Source organism: Somniosus microcephalus, chromosome 4 (genome assembly GCF_052327205.1).
Source record: "Somniosus microcephalus isolate GS21.2 chromosome 4, FLI_Smic_1.0, whole genome shotgun sequence".
NCBI lineage: Eukaryota > Metazoa > Chordata > Chondrichthyes > Squaliformes > Somniosidae > Somniosus > Somniosus microcephalus.
In genome coordinates this window covers 317,184,618-317,208,877 of record NC_140990.1, presented here as the reverse complement: position 1 = coordinate 317,208,877, position 24,260 = coordinate 317,184,618, and the positions used below count along the sequence as shown (strand labels likewise).

Genomic DNA, 24,260 nt, shown 5'->3' with positions numbered 1-24,260 from the left:
TTAACCCAGTCTCTGCCGGCTTGGCAGTGCCTAATGGATGAAAATTAAAGAATCATACAGCACAGAAGGAGGCCATTTGACACATGGTGCCTGTACCAGCTCTTTCAAAGAGCTCTCCAATTAGTCCCACTCCCCCGCTCATTCCCCATAGCCCTGCAAATTTTCACTCTTCAAGTGTTTATCCAATTCCCTTTTGAAAGTTGCTATTGAATCTGCTTCCACCGCCCTTTCAGGCAGCGTATTCCAGATCATAACAACTCGCTGCGTAAAAAGCTTTACTAAAGCTTTACTTTGCACCTATACCTGACTCGGCAGTGCTTGATGGGACAGTGTCAAGAGGGAGCTTTCATAGAATCATAGAATGGTTACAGCACAGTAAGAGGCCATTCAGCCCGTCGAGCCAGTGCCGGCTCTCTGCAAGACCACTTCAGCTAGTCTCACTCCCCCGCCCTTTCCCGTAGCCCTGCAAAAAAATTTCTTTCGGGTACTTATCCAGCTCCTTTTGGAAGCTGTGATTGAGTCTCCCGTTACCACCCTTTCAGGCAGTACATTCCAGATCCTAACCACTAGCTGCGTAAAAAAGTTTTTCCTCATGTCGCCTTTGGTTCTTTTGCCAATCACCTTAAATCTGTGTCCTCTGGTTCTCAACCCTTTCGCCAATGGGAACAGTTTCTCTCTATTTACTCTGTCCAGATCCCTCATGATTTTGAACACCTCTATCAAATCTCCTCTTAACCTTCTCTGCTCCAGGGAGAACAACCCCAGCTTCTCCAGTCTATCCACGTAACTGAAGTCCCTCATTCCTGGAACCATTCTCGTAAATCTTTTCTGCACCCTCTCTAAGGCCTTCACATCCTTCCTAAAGTGCGGTGCCCAGAATTGGACACAATACTCCAGTTGAGGCCTAACCAGTGTTTTATAAAGGTTCATCATAATTTCCACACTTTTGTACTTTATACCTCTATTGATGAAGCCCAGGATCCCTCTCCCCTCTCCTCTCCCACTCCCCTCTCCCTTCCCCCTCCCTCTCCCCTCCACCTCTCCTCCCTCCCTCTCCCCTCTCCCCCTCTCTCCCACTACCCCTCCCCTCCCCTCTCCTCTCCCCTCTCCTCTCCCCTCTCCCCCTATCTTTCCCCCTACCCCACTCCCCTCCCCCCTCCCTCTCCCCCTCCCCCTCCCCCCTCCTCTCCCCTACCCCCTCCCTCTCTCCCCTCCTCGCTCTCCCCCCTCCCCTCTCCCCCCTCCCCCTCCGCTCCCCTCCACCCTCCCTCCCCCACTCCCCTCCCCCCTCCCCTCTCCTCTCCCCGCTCCCTTCTCCCCCTCCTCTCTCACCCTCCCCTCCCCCCTCCCCTCTCTCCCCTTCCCCGTCTCCCCCCCTCTCTCCCCTTCCCCGTCTCCCCCCTCTCCCCTACCCCCTCCCTCTCCCCTCTCCCTCCCCCATTCCCCCCTCCCACCCCTCTCCCCTCCCTCTCGCCTCCTCCCCCTCTCCCCCCTTCCCCCCCATCTCTTCCTCTCCCCCCGCCCCCTCCCTCTCCCCCTATCTCTCCCCCTACCCCACTCCCCTCCCCTCCCCTCTTCCCCCCTCCCCTCTCCCCCTCCCTCTCCCCCTCCCCCTCTCCCTCCCTCTCCCCTACCCCCTCCCCCTACCTCTCCCCTACCCCCTCCTCTCCCCCTACCTCTCCCCCCTCCCTCCCTCCCCTCTCCCCCTCCCCTCCCTCTCACCCCCTCCCCCCCTCCTCTCCCCTCTCGCCCCCCTCTTCCCTCTCCCCCCCCGCCCCCTCCCCTCTCCCCCCGCCCCCTATCTCTCCCCCTACCCCACTCCCCTCCCCTCTCCCCTCCTCCCTCCCCTCCCCTACCCCCTCCCTCTCCCCTACCCTCCTCCCTCTCCCTCTCCCCACTCCCCCTCTCCCCCATCCTCCCCCTCCCCCCTATCCTCCCCCTCCTCTCCCTCCCATCCCCCTCCCCTCCTCTCCCCCTCCCCCACACCCACCCCCTCCTCTCCCCCTTCTCTTCCCCCTCCCCACCCCCTCCTCTCCCCCCTTCTCTTCCCCCTCCCCACTCCCTCCTCTCCCCCTTCTCTTCCCCCTCCCCACCCCCTCCTCTCCCCCCCTCTTCCCCCTCCCCCTTTCTCTTCCCCCCTTCATTCCCCCCCCCCCGACACCTGCATCCCCCCCTCCCCGACTCGCCTCGCGACCACTGCATGGGCTCTAGGACACCCCCCGCCCCCCGCATGCAGCCCAGGCAATGTGCAATGCGCATTTGCCTTCATTGCTAATGCCTGAATCGAACTGGCTCACTACAGATTATACATATAACATAGAATGACATAGGGTATACAGCACAGAAACAGGCCATTCGGCCCAACCAGTCCCGTGCCGGCATTTACGCTCCGCCCGAGCCTCCTCCCATCCTTCCTCATTTAACTATCAGCATAATCCTCTATTCTCTTCTTCGTGGTATGCGTTTTCCAGATTCCCCTTAATTGCATCTATACTATTCGATGACATTTCTTGTTCCAGAACAGGGGTCACAATCTAAAGATAAGGGGTAGGCCATTTAGGACAGAGATGAGGAGGAATTTTTTCACCCAGAGAGTGGTGAACCTGTGGAATTCTCTACCACAGAAGGCAGTTGAGGCCAATTCATTAAATATATTCAAGAAGGAGTTGGATATATTTCTTAAGGCTAAGGGAATCAAGGGATATGGGGAGAAAGCAGGGACAGGGTACTGAATTTGGATGATCAGCCATGATCACTTTAAATGGCGGAGCAGGCTCGAGGGGCCGAATGGCCTACTCCTGCTCCTATCTTCTATGTTTCTATCCCGTAAGCTTTGTTAACCGCTTTCTCAACCTGCCCTGCCACCTTCAACGATTTTGTGCACATATACCCCCAGGCCTCTCTGTTCATGCACCCCACTTTAGGATTGTACCCTTTAGTTTATATTGTCTATCCTCATTCTTTCTACCAAAATGTATCACTTCACACTTTTCTGCCACGTGTCCGCCATTACACCAGCCTGTCTATGTCCTCTTGAAGTCTGTCACACTCCTCCTCACTGTTCACTATACTTCCAAGTTTTGTGCCATCTGCAAATTTTGAAATTGTGCCCTGTCTCCCACATCTAAGTCATTAATATATATCAAGAAAAGCAGTGGTCCTAGAACCGACCCTGGGAATACCACTGTATACCTTCCTCCAGTCCGAAAAACAACCGTTCACACTACTCTCTGTTTCCTGTCACTTAGCCAATTCTGTATCCATGCTGCACTGTCCCTTTTATTCCATGGGCTTCAACTTTGCTGGCACGCCTATTATGTGGCACTTTAGCAAATGCCTTTGGAAATCCATGTACACTACGTCAACCGCACTGCCCTCATCAACCCTCTCTGTTACCTCATCAAAAAACTCAATCAAGTTGGTTAAACATGATTTGCCTTTAACAAATCCGTGCCTGCTTTCCTTAATTAATCCACACTTGTCCAAGTGACTGTTAATTTGTCACTGATTATCGTTTCTAAAAGCCTCCCCACTACCGAGGTTAAACTGACTGGCCTGTCATTGCTGGGTTTATTCTTGCACCCTTTTTTGAACAATGGTGTAACATTTGCAATTCTCCAGTCCTCTGGCACCACCCCCATATCTAAGGAGGATTGGAAGATTATGGCCAGTACCTCCGGGATTTCTTCCTTCACTTCCCTCAGCATCCTAGGATGCATCCCATCCGGTCCTGGTGACTTATCTACTTTAAGTACAGCCAGCCTGTCTAGTACCTTGTTTTTATCAATTTTTATCCCATCCAGTATCTCCTCTACTCCTCCTCTCACTATGTTTATGGCAGCATCTTCTTCCTTGGTGAAGACAGATGCAAAGTATTCATTTAATACTCTCTGCCTCCATGTGTAGGTCTCCTTTTTGGCCCCTAATCGGCCCCACCCCTCCTCTTACTGCCCATTTACTATTTAAATGCCCATAGAAGACTTTTGGATTCGCTTTTATGTTAGCTGCCATTCTATTCTCATACCCTCTCTTTGCCCCTCTTATTTTCTTTTTCACTTCTCCTCTGAACTTTCTATATATAGCCTGGTTCTCAGATGTATTCTCGACCTGATATCTGTCATACGCGCTCCTTTTCTGCTTCATCTTACTCTCTATCTCTTTCATCATCCAAGGAGCTCTGAGTTTAGTTGCCCTGCCTTTCCCCCTAGTGGGAATGTACCTTGACTGTACCCGAACTATTTCCTCTTTAAAGGCAGCCCATTCTTCCACTAGTTTTGCCTGCCAATCTTTGATTCCAATTTACCCGGGCCAGATCCGTTTCATCCCACTGAAATTGGCCTTCCTCCAATTAAGTATTTTTACTCTAGATTGCTCCCTGTCCTTTTCCATAGCTAATCTAAACCTTATGATACTATGATCACTGTTCCCTAAATGTTCACCTACTGCTTGCTCCACTCGGCCTCCCTCATTCCCCAGCACCAGATCCAGCAATGCCTCCTTCCCTCGTTGACCAGAAACGTACTGATCAAGAAAGTTCTCCTGAACACACTTCAGAAATTCTTCCCCCTCCCTTTACACTATTACTATCCCAGTCTATATTAGGATAGTTGAAGTCCCTCATTATCACTACTCTATAGTTGTGCATCTCTCTGTAATTTCTCTGTAAATTTGCTCCTCCATATTTTTCCCACCAGTTGGTGGTCTAATAGAATACACCAAGTAGTGTAATGGCACCCCTATTATTTCTTAACTCTAACCATATAGATTCCCTTCTTGATCCCCTCCAGGATATCCCCTCTCTCTCCAGCATTCTGTAACATTCTCCTTACCAATACTGCCACACCACCTCCTATCTTTTCTTCCCTATCTTCCTTGAACGCCTTATATCCAGGAATATTTAATACCCAATCCTGCCCTTTTTTGAGCCAGGTCTCCATCATTGCCATGACATCATATTCCCATGTGGTTATTTGCACCTGCAGCTCACCAGCCTTGTTTACTATGCTTTGTGCGTTCACGTACATACACTGTAAACCTATCTTAGACCATCCTGTGTTCTCTCTTAGTCTGATCCCACATAATTACTCTAGTGCTATCCGTCTCTCCCAATTCTTTGTGCCTTTTGTTTCTCCTTTCTAATGTTACATCCTGGTACCCATCCCCCTGCCAACTTAGTTTAAAACCCTCCCCGCAAGGTTATTGGTTCCGGCCCTGTTGAGATACAACCTCATCCGGCCTGTACAGGTCCCCACTCCCCCCCCCAGAACAGGTCCCAACATCCCAGAAATCTGAAGCCTTCCCTCCTGCACCATCTCTCCAGCCATACATTCATCTGCTCTATCCTCCTATTTCTATACTCAATCGTGCGTGGCACCCGGGGAGTAATCCAGAGATTACTACCTTTGAGGACCTGCTTTTTAATCTCTTTCCTAGCTCCCTGAAATCTGCCTGGAGGACCTCATCCCTCTTTCTACCTGTCGTCGGTACCAATATGGACCACGACCTCTGGCTGTTCACCCTCCCACCATCAGAATGTCCTGCAGCCGCTCAGTGACATCCTTAACCCTGGCACCAGGGAGGCAACATACAATCCTTTACTCTGTGTTTACTCACTAGCTTGATCCCTGGGATGAGAGGGTTGTCCTATGAGGAGAGATTGAGTAGGTTGGGCCTATACGCTCTGAAGTTTAGAAAAATGAGAGGTGATCTTATTGAAACATATAAGATTCTGAGAGGGCTTGACAGGGTAGATGCAGAGAGGCTGTTTCCCCTGGATGGAGTGTCTAGAACTAGGGATAAGTGGTCTCAGGATAAGTGGTCGGCCATTTAAGACTGAGATGAGGAGAAATTTCTTCACTCAGAGGGTGGTGAATCTTTGTAATTCTCTACCTCAGGGAGCTGTGGATGCTCAGTCGTTGAATATACTCAAGGCTGTGATCGATAGAGTTTTGGACTCAAGGGGAATCAAGGCATATGGAGATCGGGCGGAAAAGTGGATTTGAGGTAGAAGGTCAGCCATGATCTTATTGAATGGAGCAGGCTCGAGGGGCCGAATGGCCGACTCCTGCTCCTAATTCTTATCTTCTTATGTGTCTATCACATACCCTACCTGGCCGGGGGGTATTTGAGATTGGCACTGGGTGCACAAAGTGGGAGCGCATTCCATTCTCCAGCGCTGGCATCCCTCATCTTCATTAGCATGGAAATTACCAGATATTTAGGATGTCTCTTGCACATCCCCGATTTACATCGCTCCACCGCTGACGGATGTGCCTTCAGCTGCCTGGGCTCTAAGCTCTGGAATTCCCTCCCTAAACCTCTCCGCCTCTCTACTGCTCTCTCCTCCTTTAAGATGCTCCTTAAAACCTACCTCTTTGACCAAGCTTTTGGTCATCTGTCCTAATATCTCCTTACGTTGCTCGGTGGCAAATTTTGTTTGATAATCGCTCCTGTGAAGCGCCTTGGGACACTTTACTACGTTAAAGACGCTTTATTAATACAAGTTGTTCTTAGAAACATAGAAGATAGGAGCAGGAGTAGGCCATTCGGCCCGAGTCTGCTCCGCCATTCAATGCGATCATGGCTGATCATCCAAATTCAGTACCCGGTCCTGCTTTCTCCCCATATCCCTTGATCCCTTTAGCCTTAAGAAATATATCCAACTCCTTCTTGAATATATTTAATGTATTGGCCTCTACTGCCTTCTGTGGTAGAGAATTCCACAGGTTCACCACTCTCTGGGTGAAGCAATTCCTCCTCATCTCAGTCCTAAATGGCCTACCCCTTATCCTTAGACTGTGACCCCTGGTTCTGGACTCCCCGACCATCGGGAACATCCTTCCTGCATCTAGTATAGAAACATAGAAGATAGGAGCAGGAGTAGGCCATTCTTGTTGAAGAAACAAAAATGCTGCAACTGCAGCAAGAATGGTGGCACAGAACAGAGCAAAGTCCTGACCATCTCCTACCAATGATTCCCCGGGTCTTGTCCAGAAATACTTACTATCGAGTGGTTGGAAATCTCCATATACTTCTCAACCGTGCTGCCAATAGCAACGTGCCCAAAGTTTAGGATGCTCTGCCCGGATGTCTGGGACAGTTCACCTGCCGCACTCACCAGGAGATGAGGGAACTTGGCTGTGGAATGGAAGAATGTGATTAGAACACCAAAATGAACAAATTTCGTTTCTGGCTCAGCCATGGCTCAGTGGACAGCACTTTCGCCTTGGAGTCAGAAGGTGAAGGGTTCTAGTCCCATCCCAAAGCGCACAATCCAGGCTGATACTCCCAGTACAGTGCTCAGGGAGCGCTGCACTGTCAGAGATGCCGTCTTTCGGATGAGACGTTAAACCGAGGCCCCGTCTGCTCTCTCAGGTGGATGTAAAATATTCCATAGCACTATTTTGAAGAAAAGCAGGGCAGTTATCCCCGGTGTCCTGGGCCAATATTTATCCCTCAACCAACATTGCTAAAAAGAGATGATCTGGTCGTTATCACATTGCTGTTTGTGGGAGCTTACTGTGTGCAAATTGGCTGCCACATTTCCTACATTACAACAGTGACTACACTTCAAAAAGTACTTCATTGGCTGTAAAGCACTTTGGGATGTCCTAAGGTTGTGAAAGGCACTATATAAATGCAAGTCTTCCTTTGTTTTTCTCTTTAATATTTATTCTCTCCTAACTTTCGTCCCTCCTCTTCTGAAGGTGCTGATCCTCGGCATCAGGAACCCTAAAATTCGGCCAGGGTTCCCACTCCTTATAGTTATCCACTGATCCCTACTGGAAGTGTGCATGTAGATACTGGGTAAGAATAGGTTGGGCTGACTGTGTTTCCCCCCACAGTCGAACAGCCTGACAACACTCACTATTTAGAATAGAGTGTCATCTAATGGCTCATGGGGTTGGGGGTAATATAGTAGTATGGATAGAGGGTTGGTTAACAGACAGAAAACAGAGAGTAGGGACAAACGGACCTTTTTCAGGTTGGCAGGCTGTAACTAGTGGGGTGCCGCAAGGATCAGTGTTGGGGCCTCAGCTATTTACAATCTATATTAATGACCTAGATGAAGGGACCGAGTGTAATGTATCCAGGTTTGCTGATGATACAAAGCTAGGTGGGACAATAAGCTGTCAGGAGAACACAAAGACTCTGCAAAGGGATATAGATAGACTAAGTGAGTGGGCAGTAAGGTGGCAGACGGAGTATAATGTGGGGAAATGTGAGGTTATTCACTTTGGTAGGAAGAATAGAAAAACTGAATATTTTTTAAATGGTGAGAAACTTTCAAATGTTAGTGTTCAGAGAGATTTGGGTGTCCTCGTGCAAGAAACACAGAAAGCTAGCATGCAGGTACAGCAAACAATAAGGAAGGCCTTTATTGCAAGGGGGTTGGAGTATAAGAGTAAGGGGGGGGGGGGGGGAGGAATTCGGTATCGCCCCGTTTGAGCTGCAATTATCGGCCGGGCGCAAAGTTTAGTGCCTGGCGCTAATTATCGCCTCCGTCTGCAAACTTGGCTTCTATCGCCCCTGGAGGTGATTGGAGTGTTAATCAGGCGCTACACACCTCTCTTAAGGCGCTAACGCCGAGGAGCAAGGCGCTACCTCAGAGCACTGGCAAAGCTCATGTGATGTCAGTCAGCAATGGAACACAGACACACTGGCGCCAGCAGTTCTTAAAGGGGAGGGTCGCTCTTGCTCTCCAGCCACACCCTGCTCATTGCAGCCTTGAATCTCGGCCTGGAGAGACCTGTACATCAAATCTGCTGGAAAGAACAATGGAGAGGCCCAGGAAAAGAGCTGAGAGTGCAGCCCCCACAGTCTCTTCTAAATCGATACAAGGAAGATCAAATCAAAATAAACCTGCAAAGTGCTGCTCAGTACCCAAAACTCCTTCACACAGCATTGAATCTCTCCAGAAGTCTCTCTCTCTCTCTCTCTCTCTCAGAATGCGTGGTGCAAAAATGTCGCCGACAAAAAAAGGCAGGAAGCGGTCGCCTTTAAATAGCGCTCCCCCAGTCCCTTCCCGACTGCAAAACGTTCCCCTCAACCTTGTTGCTAGCGGCAGGCGGAAAGGCAAGGGGTGCGACTCAATATCCGGTCCGGACTGACGTCACGATCTGCAGGCGCAGGAGATCGTGGCGGTAGTGTTTAGCACCGCCGCAAAATGTCTGGTCAATTTCGCGAGCAGCGCAAACATCGCCGCGCCTGGGCGCTAGTTGCTTTGCGCCCCATTAGCGCCCTCTTAGGGCGTTAAAGGGAGGCGCAAAGCAACCGAATTTTTCCCCCAGGAAGTCTTGCTACAATTGTACAGGGTCTTGGTGAGACCACACCTGGAGTACTGTGCACAGTTTTGGCCTCCTTATCTAAGGAAGGATATACTTGCCTTGGAGGCGGTGCAACGAAGGTTCACTAGATTGATTCCTGGGATGAGAGGGCTGTCCTATAATGAGAGATTGTGTAGAATGGGCCTATACTCTCTGGAGTTTAGAAGAATGAGAGGTGATCTCATTGAAACGTACAAGATTCTGAAGGGTAGATGCTGAGAGGTTGTTTCCCCTGGCGGGAGTGTCTAGAACTAGGGGTCACAGTCTCAGAATAAGGGGTAGGCCATTTAAGACTGAGATGAGGAGGAATTTCTTCATTCAGAGGGTGGTGAATCTTTGGAGTTCTCTGCCCCAGAGGGCTGTGGAGGCTGAGTCTTTGAGTATATTCAAGGCTGAGATAGATAGGTTTTTGGACTCTAGGGGAATCAAGTGATATGGAGATCGAGCGGGAAAGTGGAATTGAGGTAGAAGATCAGCCATGATCTTACTGAATGGCGGAGCAGGCTCAAGGGGCCGTATGGCCTACTCCTGCTCTTATTTCTTATGTTCTTAAGTTTTCGAAAGTGAATTGGACAGACCTGGAAGGCCCCAGCTTCGAACCCATGTCTATATTCAGGGATGAGGGGCGTCCTGAGTTCACGAAAGGCGCAATATAAATGCAAGTCCTTTCTTTATCTTATCTTTATTGCAAAGCATGAATATTACAGAGATAGAGTTAGCTCTCACCTAGCGCTTCCAACCTCATGTACTTCACATATCCATCATCTCCAAACTTGCAGGTGGCAATCATGTCAAACACTTTGGGGACCTGTGGCTGGAATACGATCCTGATCTTGTAGTCACCCCACGGTGGCAGTGTGCCACTAGATGGTATTAAAAAGAACGGACTCTGCACTTTCAAACAAAAGGACGTCGGAAGCTGGCTGTAGGGACAGTTAACAATGTCAGCATCAACAACAGCATGCATTTATATAGCGCCTTTAACGTAGTAAAACATCCCAAGGCACTTCACAGGTATGATTATCGAATAAAATTTGACACTGAGTGTAGTGTCCGTGTGTAGATAAAGACACTGAAGACAGGAGTTGGTTCATAGGTATTTACTAAGCAAGTCTGGGGGGGGTTTCTAAAGGATATACACAATACACAGGCTTATATAGCCCAAGTGGCAATTACCGGCATTACGCACACCTGGGGCTCTTAAAGGCACATACACCATAATTGCTCTTAAAGGCACATACACCACACTGAGCCACATAAGGCGATGTAAGGACAGGCCAATGGAAAAGCTTGGCCAAAAGTGGTAGGTTTTAAGGAGCATCTTAAAGAAGGAAAGAGAGGTAGAGAGGCGGAGAGGTTTAGGGAGGGAATTCCAGAGCTATGAACATAAGAACATAAGAAATAGGAGCAGGAGTCGGCCATTCGGCCCCTCGAGCCTGCTCCGCCATTCAATAAGATCATGGCTGATCTTCTACCTCATCTCCACTTTCCTGCACTATCCCCATATCCCTTGATTCCCTTAATATTCAAAAATCTATCGATCTCTGTCTTGAATATACTCAACGACTGAGCCTCCACAGCCCTCTGGGGTAGAGAATTCCAAAGATTCACCACCCTCTGAGTGAAGAAATTTCTCCTCATCTCAGTCCTAAATGGCCGACTCCTTATTCTGAGACTGTGACCCCTGGTTCTAGACTCTCCAGCCAGGGGAAACATCCTCTCTGCATCTACCCTGTCAAGCCCTGTAAGAATTTTGTATGTTTCAATGAGATCACCTCTCATTCTTCTAAACTCTAGCGAATATAGGCCTAGTCTACTCAATCTGTCCTCATAGGACAATCCCCCCATCCCAGGAACCAGTCTGGTGAACCTTCATTGCACTCCCTCTATGGCAAGTATATCCTTCCTTAGGTAAGGAGACCAAAACTGTACACAGTACTCCAGGTGTGGTCTCACCAGGGCCCTATATAATATAAGACATCTTTACTCTTATACTCAAATCCTCTTGTAATAAAGGCCAACATGCCATTTGCTTTCCTAATTGCTTGCTGTACCTGCATGTTAACTTTCAGTGATTCGTATACAAGGACACCCAGGTCCCTCTGAACGCCAACATTTCCCAATCGCTCACCATTTAAAAATACTCCGCTTTTCTATTTTTCCTACCAAAGTGGATAGCTTCACATTTCTCCACATTATATTCCATTTGCCATGTTCTTGCCCACTCACTTAGCCTGTCTATATCCCCTTGAAGCCTCCTTGCATCCTCCTCACAACTTACATTCCCACCCAGCTTTGTATCATCAGCAAACTTGGATATATTACACTTGGTCCCCTCATCCAAATCATTGATATAGATTTGAGTTGTAGACAGCTGAAAGCATGGCTGTCAACGCTGGGGATGCTCAGATTTGGAGGAGCGCAGGGTATTTGGGGGTTTGAAGGGCTGGAGGAGGTTACAGAGATAGGGTGAGGCGAGCCCATGGAGGGATTTGAACACGAGGATGAGAATTTTAAAATCGAGGCGTATAACCACACCCTGCGATGCACTTAGAACTCAACCACTGGGGATGCTCAAGTGTTCATTCCGGACTGCAGCTTTTTAATTCATTTCAAATGGATCATCTTTGCACCTGATGCAATAACAAAAATTAGGGGCAAACATTTGAGAATGGCAATATGCGACATTTTAAGCAAGCGGGTCACAGCAGCAAAGGTTAAATACCCTAAAGTATCTTGGCTGTAAAACCAAAGGCATAGGAATACATTGCGATCTTCACCAGAACGTGACCAGGGCTCCAAGGGTTAGATTATGAGGAGAGATTACATAAACTTCCCTTGTATTCCCTGGAATATAGAAGGTTAAGGGGGGGATTTGATTAAGGATTTTTGGATCTTGAAAGGAAACAATAGGGTCGGTAGAGAGAAACTTTTTCCGCCGGTGGAGGACAAGGGGACATAACCTTAAAATCCGAGCCAGGCCATTCAGGAGAGGTTAGGAAACGCTTCTTCACGCAAAGGGTGGTAGACGTGTGGAACTCTCTCCCACACAAAGCAGTAGATGCTAGCTCAATTAATCATTTTAAATCTGAGATCGATAGATTTTTGCTAGCCAAGGGTATTAAGGGATATGGAGCCAAGACAGGTGGATGGGGTTAAGATACAGATCAGCCATGATCTCATTGAATGGCGGAACAAGCTCGACGGGCTGAATGGCCTCCTCCTGTTGAGACGTTCCTATGGTCCTCCGGCCTTACCTATTGTTGTGCAAGTAAAACGTGGTCTCTGAGCTTTCGAAGATGGCACAGACTGGCATGCACACCAACTCGGGTATTTGCAGGTCGTGGAAGGGCAGGGAAGCACGCAGGAGAATAGAAAACGTCCCAGTTTTCGTCTCAAATGCAATCTGATCCTCATAGTCTTTCTGCAAGGAGACAAAAATCAAGGCAAAAGTATCTCACTTGGGTGGTATGATCACACAGGAGGGTAGGAATGTGAAATGGACATTCAGCCCATCCCGCTCACTCCGTCATCATCCAGGTACTGTATCAGAACCAAATCCCACCACTGCTCATCATCTTTCCCTCGCTTCAACCCACATCCCTCCACTTCCCACTGAATCAGAACTCAATTCAATTCCCTTCATGTGTCAGCCATGGCTCAGTGGGCAGCACTCTCGCCTCTGAGTCAGAAGGTCGTGGGTTCAAGTCGCACTCCAGAAACTTGAGCACAGGAGTCTAGGCTGACACTCCAGTGCAGTGCTGAGGGAGCGCTGCACTGTCGGAGGTGCTGTCTTTCGGATGAGACGTTAAACCGAGTCTGCTCTCTCAGGTGGACATAAAAGATCCCATGGCACTATTTCGAAGAAGAGCAGGGGAGTTATCCCCGATGTCCTGGCTAATATTTATCCTGCAATCAACATCACTAAAAGGAAACAAATTATCTAGTCGTTATCACAGTGCTGTTTGTGGGAGCTTGCTGTGCGCAAATTGGCTGCCGTGTTTCATAGAATCATAGGAATTTACAGCACAGAAGGAAGCTATTCGACCCCTCATGTCTGTGCTGGCTGAAAAAGAACTATCCAACCTAATCCAACTTTCCAGCTCTTGGTCCTAACCTTGTAGGTTATGGCACTTCAAGTGCGTATCCAAGTACTTTTTAAATGCGATGAGCATTTCTGCCTCTACCAACCTTTCAGGCAGTGAGTTCTAGACCCCCATCATGGGTGAAAAATGTTCTCCTCAACTTCCCTCTAATCCTTCTACCCATTACTTTAAATCTATGCCCCCCTGGCTATTGACCTCTCTGCTAGGGGAAATAGGTCCTTCCTATCCACTCCTATATTCCTATCTAGGCCCCTCATAATTTTATACACCTCAATCAAGTCTCCCCTCAGCCTCCTCTGTTCCAAAGAAAACAACCCCAGCCTATCCAATCTTTCCTCATAGCTAAACCCCAGCGGGCTCAGCAGGCCAATTAAGGGCCACCCGGCAACAGGTAACGTCACAGATTGACATTTCATCTGTCAAGAGCTTTTGACAGATGAAATATCAGCGTTTGGCAGCTCTTTGAAGCTGTCAAACACTGACAATCTGTACTCCAAGTTAATTCCTTCCTCTCAGGCTGATTTAGAGATCTCTCCAGAACAGAAAGCTGAATGCTGCAACTTTTGACAGCTCGCAGCCATTCTGCTTTCTGTGCCGGTGAGATGAGGGACTCCCGAGACCTGAAGGAAGGAAGACTGTAAAGGTAAGTAAAACTTCTTTAAACACTTTACACACACCAAACACACTTACCTTTGCACTCATGCACCCATCACTCACCTGAACACCGGACATCCCAAACCCTCCAAGCCCTTCAGCCCGACGGCCTGCCTCGCTAACTTGGCGTGGTTTGGAGCCATCGGGCAGCCCACACTTCAGCAATAAAAATAGGGATTAGGCTAAAAACTGCCTGTTAACTACCAGTTGGCACTAATCCCCTTCCTGCCTCAGGGAGGCGAGTCCCAGCACAGGTCGGGTATCCGTTTCTTTGAAACTGGCATGGAGGCGGGTTGGGGACGGGATGGGGTTGAGCCCCCCGATTTCGAGATTTTAACCCCCCACACGCCTCCAACCCCGCCTCCACGGCCCAATGAAAATCCTGCCCCAAAATTGTTTTTTTTTACCTTCTCAAGAGCACAGAAGGTGATTGGCAGAGAATACGAGGTCCCTGCACTCAAGACCAATGGCTGTGGGAACAGCGTAGTGAAGAATTTTGTGGACGGAGGTCTGTGAAACAAAAGAGGCAGATTTATAAACAACAACTTGCATTTCTATAGCGCCTTTAACGTAGTAAAACGCCCTAAGGTACTTCACAGGAGCGATTATCAAACAAAATGTTGACACCGATGCATGTAAGGACCGGTGACCAAAAGCTTGGTCAAAGAGGTAGGTTTTAAGGAGTGTCTTTAAGGTGCAGAGAGAGGCGGAGAGGTTTAGGGAGGGAATTCCAGAGCTTAGGGCCCAGGCAGGTGAAGGCACGGCCGCCAATGGTGAAGCGTTTAAAATTGGGGACGCCCAAGAGGCCAGAATTGAAGGAGTGCAGAGATCTCGGAGGGTTGTGGGGCTGGAGGATGTTACAGAGATAGGGAGTGGGCAAGGCAATGGAGGGATTTTAACACAGGCAGGAGAATTTTGAAACATATTTTAAAAGGAACTGGGATCTAATTAAAACACTGAAATTATTGGAGCACCGTGTTCAATTTTGGGCACCACACTTTAGGAAGGATGTCAATGGTACCAGGGATGAGGGACTTCAGTTACGTGGACAGACTAGAAAAGCTGGGATTTTTCTCCTTAGAACAGTGAAGGGTAAGGGGAGATTTAATAGAGGTGTTCAAAATTATGAAGAGTAAATAAGGAACAACTGTTTCCACTGGCAAGAGAGTCGGTAACCAGAGGAGGCAGATTTAAGGTCATTGGTAAAAGAGATGAGGAGAATTGTTTTTATGCAGCGAGTTGTTATGATCTGGAATGCACTGCCTGAAAGGGTGGTGGAAGCAGATTCAATAGTAACTTTCAAAAGGGAATTGGGTAAATACTTGAAAAGAAAAATTTGCAGGGCTAAGGGGAAATAGCAGGGGGTGTGGGACTAATTGGAGAGCTCTTTTAGCCGGCACAGGCCCGATGGTCTGAATGGCCTTCTGTCAGTGACTACACTTCAAAAGTACTTAAGGCGGGCAATAAATGATGGCTTTGCCAGTGATGCCCACACCCCTTGAATGAATTTAGAAAAGTTTAAAAATTGTCTGTGAGGCATTTTGGGACATCTTGGGGTCGTGAAAGGCGTTATATAGAATCATAGAGTGGTTACAGCACAGTAGGAGGCTATTCAGCCCATCGAGCCCGTGCCAGCTCTCTGCAAGAGCACTTTAACTAGTCCCACTCCCCCGCCCTTTCCCCATAGCCCTGCAATTTTTTCCCTTCAGGTACTTATCCAATTCCCTTTTGAAAGCCACTATTGAATCTGCCTCCACCACCCTATATGAATGCAAGCCTGTCTTTTCCTTTTATTAAACGGTTTGGGTAGACTCCACGATAGGGTACATGGTTTCTGGAAGGAGTGGGCTAGGTCAGGTGTGTCCAACAATGCAGTCTGACATAAGAAAACTACTAGGCACTTGGTCTAAGCGTTAAACAAAGCTTTAATCAACTGTTTTACAACATGGAGGTCTAGTTGTGTCCTTCACTAGTTCCTGTTAAGAATGTCCTGCGCAAGCTGGGCCCGTGCCCGAGTATTTATACTCTCCCTGGATAGCGCCACCTGTAGGCTGCTCAGTATTATTTCATAAGTCTTTCTTTCATGAATGACTGATTCATGTCACAGTCCATGGGACACATGCAGTCCCTAAGCCACGGCAATCTGGCCCTCAAAAGGCAGTCCTATTTTTTGTCCTTTCTTATTCGCTGGTTTATCCCAGAGACTAGTGGACCTCTGGAACAGGCTGCCGTCTGGTGCGGTGGAGGCCGACTCGCTGAATTCCTTCGAGCGAGAGCTGGACCTGTTTCTGGCTGGGGCAGAGATCACCTCTTACAGAAGGTAAGTACTGTAGGAAATTCAGGGCCAGAGTGATCTCCTGGACTAGTTTCGCTCGCCTAGATGGGGCAGAGAGGAATTTCCTAGATTTTTTCCCCCCAAAATTGTCCTGGATTTTTTATCTGCTTTTTTGCCTCTCCCAGGAGATCACATGGTTCCGGGTGGGGTGGAGAGTATATACAGTATTGTGATATACAAGGTATCGCAATTGTGTGGGTCAGGCTCGATGGACCAGAGGGTCTTTAGCTATCCGTCGTTGTGTGTGTGAACTTCATTGGGCTGGCGACTTGGAAAGGGCTGATCTTAGCCCCGTTGCCTCATTGGTGGGCAAATCACAAATCACAACGGCAGGATCTGTTATGTCAGCAACTGGAGATATATGGAAATGAATGGAAATATGGATTTAGACTTCCTATGTGACCCTCGTGGCTCAATGGTAGGAGCCTATGCGACCCACAAAGGACAAAAGGCTTGGACACTCTGGGGCTAGATGGACTAAACATCTTACGAGGTAACATAAGAGAGGGTACAGAGGAGATTTACAAGGATGTTGCCAGGACTGGAGAATTTTAGCTATGAGGAAAGATTGTTTTCTTTGGAGCAAATTATGAGGAGCCTAGATAGAGTGGATAGGAAGCACTTATTTTCCCTTAGCAGAGAGGTCAATAACCAGGGGGCAGAGATTTAAAGTAATTGGTGGAAGGATTAGAGGGGAGTTGAGAACTTTTTTCACCCACAGGGTGGTGGGGGTCTGGAACTCACTGCCTGAAAGGGTGGTAGAGGCAGAAACGCTCATCGCGTTTAAAAAGTACTTGGATACGCATTCGAAGTGCCGTAACCTACAAAGCTATGGAACAAGAGCTGGAAAGTGGGATCAGGCTGGATAGCTCTTTGTCGGCCGGCACAGACACAATGGGGCGAATGGCCTCTTTCTGCGCTGTAAATTTCTATGATTCTATGTAAAAGTGGTTTTCGTCAGTGCTTTAAAGCTCCTGCAAAGCTGTTCCCAAAAACTCACCTGTACTTGAGTTTTTGAGTTTTGAACTGGACGTTCTTTAATATTAGATGTTTGGTGGATTCTACCCCCAGCTCCCAGTCCAGCCACTCCAGATGCTCCATGACCTCAATGCCATAAAAGTTTGATTTGATTCCCTTGCACCTCTTCCGCCCTGAGATTTCGGTGCTGGCCAGGCTGTGAACATTCCACTGCAGAAAAGTCAGAGGCAAAGCGTTAGCAGCCTACAAGATACAGAAACAGTTTCACCACAATGGCATAAGCTTAGCGTCGTCAGGGCAATCAAAACAAAAAATCAGATGTCCTACGTCCAGTTTAACATGACGAGTTCAGGCAGCAAAGCCTCCAGAATACAGCATTAAGTCGGCAATCTGTCAATGATTGCCTTCAGCTGCCTGGGCCCTAAGCTCTGGAATTCCCTCCCTAAACCTCTCCACCTCGCTCTCCTCCTTTAAGACGCTCCTTAAAACCTACCTCTTTGACCAAGCTTTTGGTCACCTGTCCTAATATCTCCTTATGTGGCTCGGTGTCAAATTTGTTTGATAATCGTTCCTGTGAAGCGCCTTGGGATGTTTTACTACGTTAAAGGCACTATATAAATGGCATGTAGTTGTTGCTCATGTGGTAATAATGTGCGGCAAATGGAAATTGGCGCATCTGAAAACTAAAGGCCTCAGAACAAAGAAGGGGTCACGTCACATTTCCACCGCCTTTGACCCTGAATGTCTGGCCCCACTGTCTCTTTTCACCAAATGCCCCTTCCCCACCTTCCCTTCTTTCCCCTGCCCCCGCCCCGAATTCCTGCTTGCTTCCCTTCATACATCAACCCAAAGTCTGAATTCCATTATGACCCCTCACTACTCCAATCCCCTTAAACAGCCTGACGTAAGAAAACTACTAGGCACTTGGTCTAAGCTTCAAATAAAGCTTTAATCAACTGTTTTACAACATGGAGATCTAGTTGTGTCCTTCACTAGTTCCTGTTAAGAATGTCCTGCGCAAGCTGGGCCCGTGCCTGAGTAGTTATACTCTCCCTGGACAGCGCCACCCGCAGGCCGCTCAGTTGATTCATGTCACAGCCTAAGTAATAACCTTTAACTTCCTCTACCCTCAATTACTCATTATTCATCTCCCATCACTATTATCCTCAATTGCCACCTACCCTCAGAGAGACTCAATACCTTCCTCATCAATACTCATGGCCCTTAGAGCTCACTTGCTTAACTTAGGGGGAGTGCAACGAAGGTTCACCAGATTAATTCGTGGGATGGGGGGATTGTCCTGTGAGAAGACGAGGACTATATTCCCTAGAATATAATTTAAATAATTCCTCAGCAACTTAAAGTCTCTCGTTTGTACTTCAGTTGTACAGGAAAAACACATATTCTGTCTCATCAGTGTCCTCTTTAGTATGCGTTTTAAGATGTCTCTTGTGCATATATTCTTGTTTGTAATGGCAATTCACTGATGCACATAAGTAATCTATGGTCTCTAATTTGGACCGGCTAACACACATACCTGTCTGAAAGTGGAGAGACAGAGGAAAGGGAAACAAGGATAAAAGCAAAAGACAGGAAGGAGAAAACAAAAGTGGCAGGCAGAGAAATCAAGGGTTTAAATCAGACATGGCCACAGTAAATAATAATTCTAAAAGATCTAAGAGTGTTAATAAAACAAGCCTGAAGGCTTTGTGTCTTAATGCAAGGAGCATTCGTAATAAGGTGGGTGAATTAGCTGCGCAAATAGAGGTAAACGAATATGATATGATTGGGATTACGGAAACATGGCTCCAGGGTGGCCAAGGCTGGGAACTCAATATCCCGGGATATTCAATATTCAGGAAAGATAGGCAAAAAGGAAAAGGAGGTGGGGTAGCATTGCTGGTTAAAGAGAGGATTAATACAATTGTAAGGAAGGATATTAGCTCTGATGATGTGGAATCTGTATGGGTAGAACTGAAAAATACCAAGGGGCAGAAAACGTTAGTGGGAGTGGTATAAAGACCTCCAAACAGTAATGCGGAGGTCGGGGATGGCATCAAATGGGAAATTAGAGAAGCGTGCAACAAGGGCACAGCAGTTATCATGGGTGACTTTAATCTACATATAGATTGGGCTAACCAAATTAGTAACAATACTGTGGAGGAGGAATTCCTGGAGTGTATACGGGATGGTTTCCTGGACCAATATGTCGAGGAACCAACTAGAGATCAGGCCATCTTAGACTGGGTATTATGTAATGAGAAAGGATTAATTAACAATCTTGTTGTGCGAGGCCCCTTGGGTCAGAGCGATCATAATATGATAGAATTCTTCATTAAGATGGAGAGTGAAATAGTTGACTCGGAGACTAGGGTCCTGAATTTAAATAAAGGAGACTACGATGGTATGAGGTGCGAGTTGGGTAGGGTTAATTCGGGAATGACACTCAAAGGGTTGACGGTGGATAGGCAATAGCAAACATTCAAAGATCGCATGGATGAACTACAAAATTTGTTCATCCCAATTTGGCATAAATATAAAACAAAAAAGGTGGCTCAACCGTGGCTAACAAGGGAAATTAGGGATAGCATAAGATCCAAGGAGAGGACATATAAATTGGCCAGAAAAAGCAGTAAACCTGAGGATTGGGAGCAGTTTAGGATTCAACAAAGGAGGACAAAGGGATTAATTAAGAGGGGGAAAATAGAGTATGAGAGTAAGCTTTCAGGGAACATAAAAACTGACTGTAAAAGCTTTTATAGATATGTGAAGAGAAAAAGATTGGTGAAGTCAAGCGTAGGTCCCTTGCAGTCAGAATCAGGGGAATTTATAATGGGGAACAAAGAAATGGCGGACCAATTAAATACATACTTTGGTTCTGTCTTCACAAAGGAGGACACAAATAACCTCCCAAAAATGTGAGGGAACATAGGGTCTAATGACAGGGAGGAACTGATAGAAATCAGTATTTGTAGGGAAATGGTGTTAGGGAAATTGATGGGATTGAGGGCTGATAAATCCCCAGGACCTGATAATCTACATCCTAGGGTACTTAAGGAAGTGGCCCTAGAAATAGATGAAGCATTGCGGGTCATCTTCCAAAATTCGATAGACTCTGGAATAGTACCCATGGATTGGAGGGTAGCTAATGTTACCCCACTGTTCAAAAAGGGTGGTAGAGAGAAAACGGGGAATTACAGACCGGTAAGCCCGACATCGGTAGTGGGGAAAATGCTAGAGGCCATTATAAAGGATGTAATAGCAGAACACTTGGAAAAAAGTGACCGGATCGGACAAAGTCAACATGGATTTACAAAAGATAAATCGTGCTTGACTAATCGACTGGAATTTTTTGAGGATGTAACTGGTAAAATAGATAAGGGAGAACCAGTGGATGTGGTGTATTTGGATTTTCAAATGGCTTTCGATAAGGTCCCGCATAAGAGATTAGCGTGTAAAATTAAGGCACATGGGATTGGGTGCAAGGTATTGACTTGGATAGAGAACTGGTTGGCAGACAGAAAGCAAAGAGTTGGAATAAACGGCTCTTTTTCCGAGTGGCAGGCAGTGACTAGTGGGGTACCGCAGGGATCGGTCCTTGGACCCCAGCTATTCACAATATATATTAATGATCTGGATGAGGGAACTAGATGTAATATCTCCAAGTTTGCAGACGACACAAAGCTGGGTGGGCGTGTGTGCTGTAAGGAGGATACCGAGAAACTCCAGTATGATTTGGACAGGTTGGGTGATTGGGCAGAAGCATGGCAGATGCAATATAACGTGGATAAATGCGAGGTTATCCACTTTGGTGTCAAAAACAGGAAGGCAGATTATTATCTGAATGGCAATAGATTGGGAGAAGGGGAAGTGCAACGAGACCTGGGTGTCCTTGTGCACCAGTCGCTGAAAGTAAGCATGCAGGTGCAGCAGGCGGTTAAGAAGGCAAATGGTATGTTGGCCTTCGTAGCGAGAGGGTTTGAGTACAGGAACAAGGATGTCTTGCTGCAGTTGTACAGGGCCTTGGTGAGACCACATCTTGAGTATTGTGTGCAGTTTTGGTCGCCATATCTGAGAAAGGATGTTCTTGCCATGAAGGGAGTGCAGCGAAGATTCACCAGGCTGATACCTGTGATGGCAGGAATGAACAATTAACTCGTTCACCGGGGTCCCAATATGCTGACTGTCAGTGTCAAAGCGTGGATGGTTTGGTGTGTGTATGTTCCCAAAGGCCACGTCATCACACCAGATCCACTTCCTGCTAATGCCACAAGTGATCGACTGGTATCAATACACGATATACAATAGTACATAGGAACAGGAGTCGGCCATTAAGCCCCTCAAACCTGCTCTGTCATTCAATGAGATCATGGCTGATCTGTGACCTAACTCCATATACCTGCCTTTGCCCCATATCCCTTAATACCTCTGGTAAACAAAAATCTATCACTCTCAGATTACAAATTAACAATTGACCCAGCATCAACTGCGGGAGTGTTCCGTTACATCACTCCTGAAAGGTCTGGCACTAATTTTTATGCTTTGTCCCCTAGACTCCCCAACCAGGGGAAATAGTTAACTCTCTATCTTCCCTATCGTCTTAATATCTTGAAAACTTTGATCAAATCACCTTCTAAATTCCAGTACGCCCCTATTTTATGTAATCTCTCCTTGTAATTTAACCCTTGGAGTCCAGGTATCATTCTGGTAAATCTATGCTGCACTCTCTCCAAGGCCAATATATCTTTCCTAAGTGTAGTTTATATATACAGGTAGACTATCCTTTATCTGCACTTCCGAAAACCGAAAACCTCTAAAAACCAAAAGTTTTTTCGTGGAGCGTAAGTTGTGCGCACGACATGACCCGAGTGGCGCCAAACATGACAGGAGTGGTCCGGGAGCTCTGCCTTTCCCTGTGAGCAGGGCAGAGGGTCACAGAGTTCCCTCCTGGGTAGGAGATTGCAGGCCGAGCCGGGCAGTGTGAAGGAGGTACCGGGAGAGTGAACCCAACAATACAGCGGCCCGTCCGATAGCTGCAGCGGCCCGTCCGATAGTCTTTTCTTCCCCCCCTCCCCCCGACCTGATTTGCGGGCCAGCTTAGTGTAGGAGTCAGCCGATATCCGGCTTTCCCACAACTGGCGGCGGCAGTTGAGCCCCAGACCCCCGCTAAGTCAAGGAATTCAGATACGGAGCAGGGGGAGCTGGAAACCTCGATCTAACGGCAGAAATCAGCAGCCGTTTTATTAGTTTTTTTTTCTTCCCCTAGCATTTTTTTTCTTCCCCTAGCATTTTTTTAAACAGTCAGGCTGTGGAAAGAGTCTCTGTAGCTTAGCAACAGCTTCAGAGACGCTTCCAAGGCAGGGCCCGAGCGTTTACAAGCTGTTGCTAAGCAACAGTGTTTGTTGTCAGATACGGAGATGAAAACCTTCTGAAATCCGAAAAATTCCAAAAACCGAAACACAGCTGGTCCCAAGGTTTTCGGATAAAGGATAGTCTACCTGTATATATTACATCGAATTTACAGCACAGAAACAGGCCATTCGGCCCAACTGGTCTGTGCCAGTGTTTATGCTCCACACGAGCCTCATCCCACCTCTACATCATCTCACCCGATCAACATAACCTTCGATTCCTTTCTCCCTCACGTGCTCATCTAGCTTCCCCTTAAATGCATCTATGCTATTTGCTTCAACCACTCCATGTAGTAGCGAGTTCCACATTCTCACTACTCTCTGGGTAAAGAAGTTGCTTCTGAATTCCCTATTGGATTTATTGGTAACTATCTTATATTTAAGACCCTATCCCTTCTTCCAATCTCATCCCCTGCCGTGATTTCACTGCCCCTCTGACCTTCCCCTCTCTGACCCTGAACAATCAGTCCTCAGCAAAGGCCTGAGCTTCATCCCCTTATGCCCCCATCTCAATGAATTTCGAGCTCGGCACGATGCTGATCTCTTTTTCCGTCGCCTTCGTCTCCGTGCCCACGTCTTTGGCCAGGAGTCTTCCCCTCGCACAGCTGCCCCTTTCTCCTGTTTTCAGAATTCTCGGTTTATCTGGACCCCTCCCTCTGGCCTCTTACCCTCTCTAGATCTTTACATTGCAAACTGCCGGCGTAACATCAGCCGTCTCAATTTCTCTGCTCCCCTCACTCACTCCAACCTACCTCCCTCTGAATTTGCAGCATTCCCTTCTCTCAGATACAACCCCAACATTGTCAATAAACCTGCTGACAAGGGTGGCGCTGTTGTTGTTTAGCGAACTGACCTCTATCTTGCAGAGGCTGAACGGCAACTCTCTGACACCTTCTCCTACCTCCCCCTGGACCATGACCCCACTACTGAACATCATTTCCAAGATTGTCACTGACCTCATCTCCTCTGGATTTCTTCCCACCACAGCTGCCAACCTCATAGTTCCCCAACCCCGCACAGCCCACTTCTGCCTCCTTCCCAAAATCCACAAACAGGACTGCCCTGGTAGACCCATTGTTTCAGCCTGTTCTTGCCCCACGGAACTGATTTCTTCCTATCTCGACTCTATTTTTTCTCCCCTTGTCCAGTCTCTTCCCACCTACATCTGTAACTCTTCCGACGCCCTTCGTCACTTTAACAGTTTCTAGTTTCCTGGCCCGAACCATCTCCTTCGGTGGCCTGTCACTTTAATTCACCGCTCCACTCCCACTCTGATCTCTCTGTCCTCAGCCTCTTACACTGTTCCAACGAAGCTCAACGTAAGCTCGAGGAACAGCGCCTCATCTTTCGATTAGGCACTTTACAGCTTTCTGGACTCAACATCGAGTTCAACAATTTCAGACCATAACCCCTGCCCCTATTTTATCACTGTGGTGATTATTCTTTATGT

At 47.6% G+C, this 24,260-nt stretch overlaps 1 protein-coding gene across 3 annotated transcripts in view; it reads right to left on the bottom strand.

Moving 5' to 3' along the window:
- cfap65 (cilia and flagella associated protein 65) overlaps window positions 1–24,260 on the bottom strand; it is a 217,141-nt gene that overhangs the window by 142,851 nt on the left and 50,030 nt on the right. For all 3 annotated transcript variants that reach the window (XM_085986795.1, XM_085986797.1, XM_085986796.1), the window contains exons 3-7: window positions 17,422–17,609; window positions 14,494–14,596; window positions 12,584–12,750; window positions 10,053–10,249; window positions 7,004–7,137 (exon numbers count right to left, since the gene is read on the bottom strand). In XM_085986795.1, coding sequence (XP_085842921.1) covers window positions 7,004–7,137; window positions 10,053–10,249; window positions 12,584–12,750; window positions 14,494–14,596; window positions 17,422–17,609 — 789 coding nt within the window. The remainder of the gene's footprint in view (window positions 1–7,003; window positions 7,138–10,052; window positions 10,250–12,583; window positions 12,751–14,493; window positions 14,597–17,421; window positions 17,610–24,260) is intronic.